Source organism: Coptis chinensis, chromosome 2 (genome assembly GCF_015680905.1).
Source record: "Coptis chinensis isolate HL-2020 chromosome 2, ASM1568090v1, whole genome shotgun sequence".
Lineage (NCBI taxonomy): Eukaryota > Viridiplantae > Streptophyta > Magnoliopsida > Ranunculales > Ranunculaceae > Coptis > Coptis chinensis.
Genome location: NC_141457.1, coordinates 98,413,268 through 98,424,285, shown reverse-complemented (window position 1 = coordinate 98,424,285; position 11,018 = coordinate 98,413,268). Strand labels below are relative to the sequence as shown.

General features: G+C 36.7%; 2 protein-coding genes across 2 annotated transcripts; both read left to right on the top strand.

Annotated features, from left to right (window-relative positions):
* The first annotated feature begins 1,479 nt into the window (after positions 1 to 1,479).
* Positions 1,480 to 2,358, top strand: LOC147519461 (uncharacterized). Its single transcript, XM_086594135.1, has one exon. It carries the CDS (start codon positions 1,480 to 1,482, stop codon positions 2,356 to 2,358), a length of 879 nt encoding a protein of 292 aa, XP_086450261.1.
* A 1,489-nt stretch (positions 2,359 to 3,847) lies between these two features.
* Positions 3,848 to 9,630, top strand: LOC147519460 (uncharacterized). The gene is made up of 5 exons (XM_086594134.1): positions 3,848 to 3,937; positions 4,148 to 4,536; positions 4,612 to 4,830; positions 8,438 to 8,679; positions 9,152 to 9,630. The coding sequence occupies exons 1-5, from the start codon at positions 3,848 to 3,850 to the stop codon at positions 9,628 to 9,630; spliced, it is 1,419 nt and encodes a 472-aa protein (XP_086450260.1).
* Positions 9,631 to 11,018: the final 1,388 nt, after the last annotated feature.

Sequence of the window (11,018 nt, the reverse complement as noted above, 5' to 3'; positions counted from 1 at the left end):
ATGATAATGTCAATTTGTTCTCAATTTGGCCACAAATAGCAACACAACACATTTTATCAGCAACTAGTGGGTAATGTCAACAACTTTTTGCACTGAGTTGCTGACAATGGCCAGATTGGAAACAAAATGACATTATCATAGCAGATTGGGAAATTTACTCATTATTGTTTGTAAATTTCTTAGCTGAGCCCCCAAACTCAATCAACCAGTCATCTTTACTCACCTGAAGATATGCCACTAGCTAGTGTCGTGGGCAAATATCGTCAACCCGATATTCCAGCCCAAATATCATGGTTAATAAGAAATATTGACATAATTATCGATAGTTCATATTATAGTTTGTATGTTGCAGGTTTAAGCAGAAAAAAGGATGAAAAGAAAGAGAAGGGACACGTGGTGCAAGCTGATTAGACAAAGCTATACTTACAACACTATATAGAGACTGGAAAAAGAAGAAAGAGATTTATTCCAAAATCATTATACAAAATCTGAAAAACTAGAACATGAAAGAGAGAGAGAGAGAGAGAGAGAGAATACTATAACCAATACTATTCTTCAATATAAAAACTCATTTTTAGTTTGATTCAATCTTTAGTTCTTCATTCTTATTAGTCTTAGTTTCTTCTGATCACTACATTGGCGCCGTCTGGGTTCGAAGACAAAGATTGATTGTTTTGTCTTTCATTTTCTTTTTTCTTTGATTGAATCCATTGATTGAAATCTTGGTGATAAAGAGAAACTGTTGGTAAGGTCAATGAAGGATTAAGGATCAAGAAAGAACATTCTTTTCTTGGTTTTTTTTTGAAGTTTTTGAATCTATTATGAAAGAGTTGGAAAGAGTTTGATAGGATCAGTGGATAATAGGAATTTGGTTAAAAAGTTTTATGAAGATGCCTCCTAAACGAATGATAGCAAGTAAAGCATTAATGGTTGAAGAAGCAAGTACGTCTCAAGCAGTATCAAAGAATGCAGATTGAAGAACTAGAAGGTCAGCAAGTAGACTGGTGGAAAAGGTGGAGGAGATACGGGAGGAAGAAGTACCTTTAAGAAACTTGTTGAGAAGGATAAATGAGTTAGAAAAGCAAAATCAGATGTTAATGGCTGAGAATAAAGCAATAAGGGAAGAGAAGGAGAAGTGTGCTGAAAACGCTATGTATGAGGAGGATGACGAGGAGTCAAGATAAGGAACTCCAATAGTACGAAAGAGTCACCTCGAGGAGAGGAGAAGGAGTCATCTTGAAGAAGTACAATCTGTAGCGAGAACGACACCAAAAGTGGTGCAAGAAGAAGAAGGTAAAGCACTAGTCAAAAAGGAGATGGTTCAGGAAATGATGCAGAAGCAATTAGGAGACCAGTTATTGGAAAAGGTCTCGGCATCGATAAGAAAGCTGGCAGATGATGTCTGTAGAAATCCATTAAAAAAGGAGATAGAAAGGGCCTCGTTACCTCCGAAGTTCAAAAATCCAAAATTGAGCCAATATGAAGGAGCTACTAACCCCATGGACCATCTTTTTAGTTATTGACATCAGTCTCGATATATCAGGGAATCGAATATTGGGATACTGTACTATGTCGATTATTTTTGTCAAGCTTGAAAGGGAAAGCATTAAGTGGTTTTGCACAATTCCAGAGGGATCCATTTCATGCTTCAGAGAGATTGAAGAAAAGTTCCTCACTAATTACAGTCACCAAAGGGTGAAGCCAAAGCAGGTGTCAGCCTTATTCCAATTGAAGCAAGTGAAGAAGGAGTCACTAAAAGATTTCTTAACAAGGTTCAAGGCTAAAACACAGGCAATGGAAAGATTGGAGGAATCAGAAATGACAGCTGTCATAGCTTTTCAAGTTGGGGTAATACCAGGATCTTATATGCATAAGTATCTATTGAGGAAAGAGGTTAAAACATTGCAAGAGTTGTATGATAAGGTGGATAGAGATATCATAGTAGAGGAGGGGTTGAGAGCCGCCATTGTGCAAACAGTATTACAAGTCACCGATGTGGGGAAGAAAGATAAGGATAATAATGATCGCTATGAAAGTCGAGACTCCTCGAGGTCAGATAACAAAAGACCACAGGAGCATTATACAAATCAAGAAAATCAGCCACAACAGCGAAGAAAGTATGACAGAACATTGAAAGAGGAGCTTGATCCTAGCAATTTCATAGCTCTCAATTCTACGCCGGAAGATATTTTGCGGAAGATAGCAAAGGAAGATTTTGTGGTGTGGCCGAAATATACTCTTAGGGAAATGAAAGGAAAGCATTATTGTCAATTTCACAAGATCGAGAACAATGAGACTAATAGGTGTCTCCAATTATTAAAAGAGATAGACAGGCTCATGAAAGATGGGAAGCTGTGAGAGTTTCGTGCTGATGTTAGACCTGCAGAGACAGTGACCATAAGGGAGAAGCCATTGAGCGTAATAAACATGATATACAAAGGGGAAATTCCTCAAAAAAAGATTTTTCAAGATAAGATAAGGAAGATCTCAAAGGTCAAAGAAGTGTTCGAGGTCAATATCGAGCCAGTACTACTAGTGAAGACAGCCTAATATTGGCTAGCATTCCTGGGGCAATCATGTTCGTATCGGAAGACTTGTCTAAGGTAATGTTATCACATGATAATGCGTTGCTAATCACTTTGCATATTTCGGGCTATGATGTACAAAAGATATTAGTAGACTGTGGGAGTTCAGTTAATATTTTATTTTGGAAAGCGTTCAAAGGAATTGGTCTCGATGAATCACATTTAAAACCACCAAAGTTCAATTTATATGGTTTTAATGGAACTTCTACCAAACCTGCTGGAGAGATAAAATTGCCCGTTTGAGCTGGGCCTCAAATGGTGATGACGAAATTCGTGGTCATCAAGCACCAATCTAATCACAATGCCATATTGGGAAGAAAATGGATACACAAAATGTGTGCTGTGCCTAGTACATTTTATCAAGTTCTCAAATTCCTAACTATATATGGATTGCACGAGATTAGGGGTGATCAGTCCGAATCAGAAAAATGTAATTTCATCACAGTAAAGGGAATGATGAAGGGGAAAAGCCAAGACATTGGGGGCGTCTTGGAAAACTCTACTTAGCAGTTACAGCAAGCTTTACCTGCCGATACCAACATGCAGATACAGGAGCAGGTAAAGTTCACCATGGGAAAGAAAAACCATAGAGGCGGTGGAGAAGATTAATATCGGTAAAAGGAAAAGTGAGCGTCATATGTTCATTGGTACAGAAATGGATGTAAGTATAAGAAAGGAGTTGGTGATATTTTTGAAAGAGAATCAAGATGTTTTTGCATGGTCGATGTCGGATCTCACCGGTATCGATCTAGATATATGTTTGCATAAACTGAATATGGAAGAAAACGCAACTCCAGTGCATCAAAAACATAGAAAAGTGAGGCCAATGTATGAAAAAGTTGTGCAAGTGGAGATACAAAAATGTTAAATAATGGCATCATCAAAGAAGTTGAGCATTCTGAATGGGTAGCAAACATAGTGGTTGTACCCAAGAAAGATGGTAGAGTTCGAATTTGTGTCGACTTTACCGATGTGAATAAAAAGTGTCCAAAGGACCACTATCCCATGCCTAGAATTGATGAATTGGTCGACCGAATGGCTGGTTTCGAGTTGATCAGTTTTTGCGATGGTTATTCAGGATATTTTTAGATTCTAATGGCTGTGTTAGACCAGTTAAAAACGGCATTCGTGGTTAATGGAGGAATATATTGCTTCATCAGAATGTCATTTGGATTGAAAAATATGGGAGCCACTTACCAAAGGTTAGTGGAGAAGATGTTCAAAAACTCATCAAACGTATTGTCGAGGTTTATATCGATGATATGGTCATCAAATCTATGAAAGTTGGAGATCACATAAAGGACCTCGACATTGTATTCAGAATATTGAGAGAGTTTAATATGTCAGTTCTGGTAAGTTTTTGGGGTACATAGTTATGAAAAGAGGTATTGATGCTAATCATGATCAAATACGAGCGCTTCAACAAATGTCATCACCTACAACTTGAAAGTAAATACAAAAGTTGACGGGGAGAATAGCGGCTCAATAGATTCATCTCCAGAACTTCTGATCGCTGTAAGCCACTTTTTAAGTTGCTTAAAAAGAATGTCAAATTATGTTAGAATGAGGAATGTGAAGAAGCATTTTCTGAATTAAAGAAATATCTGCAAGAAATGCCAACTCTGACAAAGCCAGATGAGGGAGAAAGTTTGATTCTTTATTTGGTTGTATCAGATTTTGCGATAAGTTATGTCCTCGTGAAAGTAGAAAATGGATTGGAAAGACTAGTGTATTTTCAAAGTAAAACAATGCTCGAGGCTGAGACCCGATATTCAATGATAGAAAAGTATGCCTTGGCACTGTTATTCTCGTCTCAAAGATTAAAGCCATATTTTCAAGCACATTCGGTGATCGTGATGATGAATCTCCCATTAAAGCAAACTCTAGCAAAAATGGCAAAGTCAGGGAGGATGTCTAAATGTTCTGTACTGATAAATGAATTTGGTGTCGAGTATCGAAACCGCGTATCAGAAAAGAGTTAGGTACTGGCCGACTTCCTGGCTGATTTTCCATCTAATGATGCCAGTTGGGGCATGGAAGAAGAAGAATTCACAATGCTGCAAGAGCTTGAAGATGTTATCGATGCAAATAATCTATGGGCCGGAACAAATGGTTGGATACTATTTGTCGATGGATCTTCTGGAGGAAAGGGGTGTGGCATTGGAGTGGTGTTGGTTACTCCTGAAAATCAAAGGCTTGAGACTGCAATAACATTGGGTTTCCATGCATCCAATAATGAGGTTGAGTATGAAGCCTTAATAGCTTGTCTCGAGATGGCAAAATATCACACCCTGAATTTCGACAAAATTTGAAAATACAATATATGTTCCCAACTCTTCGATTTTCAAGGTGTGATGTACTCTCAACTTCCAAAAACCCAAAATCAGTTTAAATATGCGGATAATTAAAAACCAATAAAATTTTCAAATAAACAAAATGTCTTCTTCATTACAAAAATTCACAAAACTGATTGACTTACAAATCTCCTTTCAACAACTCTTTAATTATAATTACAACTGAAAATACAAAACAACATTTGTCTCAACTAAAATCTATTACCCCTTAAGGGAAAACAAAACATATTATGTAGGTGACGCTAACGCAAACCACAAGCAGCAGCCAACCTTCTTCAACACTAAACCTGTCAAGACTTATCAACTGTGTTCATTTAATGAGCACACCCAATAAGCAAACATGCAAATAGGGTCAGCATTATAAAAATGCTGGTGTGAGTAGCTCTAAAATACAATATATACTTATACATATATTTACACACTAAATAAGGCAGTTAGTTCCTCCACCGAGGCGCCTTAACATCCAACGAATAATACAACATTCTTAAGTACAATAATTAAGGCATGTAGTTCCTCTACTGAGGCGCCTTAGCTTCCAATAATAAAAACAATCATATCGATATGTACATACCACATGTAAGGCAATTAGTTCCTCCACTGAAGCGCTTTAACTTCCCACTAACCACACAAAAAACCATATGCATAATAAAAAGGTATTTAGTTCCTCCACCGAGGTGCCTTAGGTTCTAACTAAACTAATAACCAGCCAAGCATATTCTATACTTACCGCGTTTCACGCTTAATTACATAGTGGGTCGTCTCTGCACGAGTAATTAGTTTGACCCACCCTTCTGCAAAACTATATACAATCATATATTTAAAAATATATCATTAACCAACCTATTACCATAATTATATTATTTAAGGCTTTCTTTGCGTGTCCCTAAAATCACGTCATATCTATGTCTTACCTAGTTTCCCTGGCTACCACAATCGTTTCCCAATGCCGAACATGTACATCCACATGCCTCCCCTCACATAATGAACCACTCCGTGCGTAGCTACTCTGAGCGGAATGCCGCACACCAGGTAACCCTCACACGAAAGCCATTATGCAAGTACTGCCACTATTCGGCATAAAATATCGCGCGTCTCGTTCTAATTTTGCGAACGGAATAATCAAGTCAGTATTCGGCTACACCAGAAGGGTCATTCAGATTCATTAAAACGCTAGAAGGGCCAATCAAATCACATAAGCCCATCACAAGGACCAAATCACATGAGTTGTGGATAGCTAGGTTCTAGGATTCTTCGTTACGTAATTTATTCAAGTGTCATACATTTATATCTCATAATAATTTCATTATATCATGTACATGTCAAATACCTTATTGCACTAAGCCACAATATTTAGAAATATCTCAATATATCTCATAACCATTTTCATTCTTTCACGTGCCAATATATTATTGCACTAAGCCACAATCCCGTGGAAAATATCAACAAATACTCTACTACCTCCTAGTAGCATCTCACAGATAAAATAATGGAGCGTTTATACATTTATTTCTCCAAAAAATATTGCATTTAATATATATATCCCAATATATCATATAATGTCACAATTACTCCAAACGTATCGCATAACATTTTTATAGCGTTTTAGGAATATTATATCTCCTAAAATTTCACTCTTGTCACATGTCAAAAATACAAAATATCAACGTCACATCGGTCTTAGATAATAACAACCAAGTTTATACAGGCTTCCACAACATTCTATCATTTGATTTGTCCATACAATTTACAACATAAAACGTAGCATAATTAAACAGTCTACAGTTCACAATCAAAGCCCAAAAATCTAAATATTTGAGGACCTCATTTTTTTATCTATATTAAGTTATATGAACCGTCCCCAAAACCAACTTAGAAACTGGCCCAAAGACAACACTAGTTAGTTTTGGCCCAAGCCCAAAAGTCTAAAACCAACTTATTTATTCAACCTGACCCAATTGGGGACATAAGGACCAGCTCACATGAAATTAGAAACCGGCCCAAAGAATACTAATAGGTTTCAGCCCAAGCCAACAAAAATGAAACTTAAACTGGCCCAAAACTTTAATTAGTTCGGCCCACAGAACTGAACCTAAACCGGCCCAAAGGAAACTAAGGTGGTCCGTCCCAACAACAAACTAATAGAACTGGCCCAAACCAAACTGATTTAGTTCCGGCCCAACTAACAAAACAAAAAGGCTTTGGCCCAAAGCCCAAGCCCAAGCCCAAACCAACCAACAGGTCGTCTTCTCCATCAGCTACCACCAGCTCCCTCCACCAGCCACCAAATCGACCACCACAACCTCCACTCATCCGCCCATCTTAACCCATCGATTTTAATCCTCATGAAAACCCCTTAAACTTTAACAAAAGCAAAAACCTAAAATCATTAAATCAAAACTCTTCCTCAAACTAGATCTGAAATTCGCGACCTCCATTAATGGCTTCTACAACTTCGACAGCCCCCACCCAATCCAACATTCAATCAAACCTCATTAACCAACCTCAAACCAACACATAAAAATCACCACAACAACAAGAGTTCAAAATAAAAACGGACAGGCGACGCCATTGATGCCGGATTCCAAGCTTCGACCGCCCCATCCAAGCTGGTTAGATTACTACTATAACTCTATCCCGCCAGATAACCCATTTTAACTTTAGTGAATGTCCTCAATCCTTCAAGTCCAAATACCCCATCTAAACAATCAATTTACCCCGACATCAACCAACCGATAATACCAAAATAAAAGTTCCAATAGTATACAGAGACGATTTCTCTGTTTTCTGGGCTTGTGCCACCATTACCGAACTCTCCCGAGTTCCAACAGTCTAATAATATAACTGGTTTTACAAATAAAAAAACATAACAATCACTGACGAGGAAGAGCAGGAAAAAAATAACAGAAACATTGTATTCCTGTAAAACTGTTATCTCAGTATAAACTGTCTAGGCTATAGACGAGAAAAGGAAAAAGAAAAACTAAACTACTCACCTATATTAAAAACTCAACAAATCCCTCATCGTCCGAATCGTCGCGCTCCAACACTCTAGCAATCAAGCTTTTTATCTCTGCCTCCATTTTTATTTTATTTTTATCTCCAAACCCTATTCTTTATAAAAATATGTATATATACCTGGGTTTAAAACCTAAGCCCAACACAAACTCGGGCCCAGAAATCAGACCCACATATCCCAAATCCAATCCAACGAATTTTAAATAAATAATTAAATTAATTAATTAATAAATAAATAAATACATATTTTAAATACGGGTGTTACACTAAATCTCTCAATATAAAAGAGTTATTGATTTTTAGTGACTCGATGCTCGTGGTCAGCCAGATCAATGGGGGATACTCAGCAAAATGTGAAAATATGGTCGATTATTTGAATTTTATAAAATCCAAGTTGAAGAATTTTAGTAAAATAAGACTTCAACATCTCAATATAAATGAGAATATAGGCATGCGGATGCCTTGAATTGGCATATGTTGCAGCGATGCTGGAAAACATAAAGGGTGTACTCTGCATATTGGAGTTCAAGAGAAGCCAAGCATCGACATTGACGACTCAGTAGTCATGGAAATTGATACACTGGGGGTGTCATGGATGGAAGCATATATCTCATATTTGGCTAATGGGAAATTAGTGGAGGACAAAAATGAGGCTAGAAGAATTAAGTCTGGCACCCAAAGATATGTTTTGGTTGATAATGAATTGTATCGAAAGAATCCTGGAGGTCCACATTTGAAATGCATATCGTATGAGGAAACGCAGCTAATCATTGCTGAGCTTCACGAAGGAGAATGTGGAAACCACTCAGCTGGTAGATCGTTGGCCAATAAAATCACGAGACAGGGATATTATTTGCCTCAAATGCAAAGGGATTGTCTTCGATATGCGAAAAACTGTGTACAGTGCCAAGTTCATGGGAAAGCCATATACATGTCCCTACTGAAGAGGTACATTGTGTCTCAAACCCATGGCCTTTTGCTCTATGGGGTATGGATATTGTTGGTCCGCTTACACCAGGGAGAGGCAAAAAAAGGTTCATGTTGGCAGTCACATATTATTTTACAAAATGGGTAGAAGTCATAGCTCTACAGCATATTAAAGAAAAGGATGTCATAAATTTCTTTTTTGAACGAGTCATATGTCGATATGGATTGCCTTATGCCATTATATTAGATAATGGACCGCATTCGAAAGAGGAAAGGTGAAAGCTTTCTTGGAATCTTACAAGGTTAAGCACTTCACATCTACGTCATACTATGCTCAGGGTAACGGGCAAGCAGAGGCAACAAATAAGACCATAATGGATAATATTAAGAAAAAATTAGAAGACAAGAAAGGTCTTTGGGTGGATGAGCTAAACAACATTTTGTGGGCTTATAGAACGACACCTCGAACAGCTATAGGTGAATCACCTTTTACTTTGGCCTATGGTATGGAAGCAGTAACTCCATCTGAAATGGTGGTATCGACATCCAGAACAAAGATGATAGAAAATGGTCAAAATAATGAAAGAATGGCTTCAGAAGTTCTAAATCTCGAGGAGACGAGGGATCAAGTAAGGGTAAAGCTCGACACCTATCATAGGCAGCTAAGAAAAGTTTTCAACAAAAAAGTAAGAGAAAGACATTTTCAGAAAAGGCTATTTGGTCTTGAAAGTGGTCACTCAAGCTACTAAAGAAAAAGGGGCTGGCAAACTAGCAGCAAGCTGGGATGGGCCTTACATAGTTCATAAGGTCGGAATCAATGGAGCTTACTACTTAAAAACGGCTGAAGGTGTAATATTATCAAAGCCTCAAAATGTAAGCAATTTGAAAGCATTTTATCAATAAAGAATGTTTCAAGTATCATGGTGTAATTTTTGTTATCAAGGTTATACATTCAATAAAGATATTGTCATTCTCGAAATCAATATTTATAGATCTATAACAAATATTTGTATCTCTAGAATTATATGATTGATAATATGTCAAGCAAAAGCCTGGTGATCTGTAGATTTTCATCTCGGTACTAGGTCAAGTAAAATCCTGGTGATCTGTAGATCCTCATCTCGATACCAGGTCAATAAAATCATGTTCTTGGCAGAAATGCGAGTTCAGGTCAATAAAATCCAATTCTTGGCAGAAATGTCAAGTTCAAGTCAAAAAATCCTGGTGATTTGTAGATCCTCATCTCGATACTAGGTCAAGAAAATCCTGTTCTTGGTAGAAATGCGAGTTCATGTTAATAAAATCCAGTTCTTGGCAGAAATGTCAAGTTCGGGTCAAAAAATCCTGGTGATCTATAGATCCTCATCTCAATACCATGTCAATAAAATCCTGTTCTTGGCAGAAATGCGAGTTCAGGTTAATAAAATCCAGTTCTTAGCATAAATGTCAAGTTCGGGTAAAAAATTCCGGTGATTTGTAGATCCTCATCTCGATACCAGGTCAATAAAATCCTGTTCTTAGCATAAATGCGAGTTCAGGTAAATAATATCCAGTTTTTGACCATAATCAAAATATTTAATTCCTGGCAGCAATGTGAGGTGAATTAGTAAGGTATGTATAAGTGATATTTTAATACAATGTTGATGTTGAAATATATTCAAATATATATTAAGTATCGATACTGCTTTTAGTTGGAGTGGTATTGAAACTCGTTTTTTATATTCAAATATATATTAAGTATCGATACTGCTTTTAGTTGGAGTGGTATCGAAACTCATTTTTTATATTCAAATATATATTAAGTATCGATACTGCTTTTAGTTGGAGTGGTATCGAAACTCATTTTCTATATTCAAATATATATTAAGTATCAATACTGCTTTTAATTGGAGTGATATCGAAACTCATTTTTTATATTCAAATATATATTAAGTATCGATACTGCTTTTAGTTGGAGTGGTATCAAAACTCGTTTTTTATATTCAAATATATATTAAGTATCGATACTGTTTTTAATTGGAGTGGTATCGAAACTCATTTTTTATATTCAAATAAATATTAAGTATCGATACTGCTTTTAGTTGGAGTGGTATCAAAACTAGTTTTTTATATTCAAATATATATTAAGTATCGATAC

Excerpts from the sequence above, each read along its gene's own strand:
- LOC147519461 (XM_086594135.1), top strand. The coding sequence starts at position 1,480 with ATGAAGGAGCTACTAACCCCATGGACCATCTTTTTAGTTATTGACATC.
- LOC147519460 (XM_086594134.1), top strand. The coding sequence starts at position 3,848 with ATGGTCATCAAATCTATGAAAGTTGGAGATCACATAAAGGACCTCGAC. Across the intron at positions 3,938-4,147 it reads AGTTTAATATGTCAGTTCTG|AATGAGGAATGTGAAGAAGC; the intron begins GTAAGTTTTTGG and ends AAATTATGTTAG. Across the intron at positions 8,680-9,151 it reads GTATCGAAAGAATCCTGGAG|GAAAGGTGAAAGCTTTCTTG; the intron begins GTCCACATTTGA and ends CATTCGAAAGAG.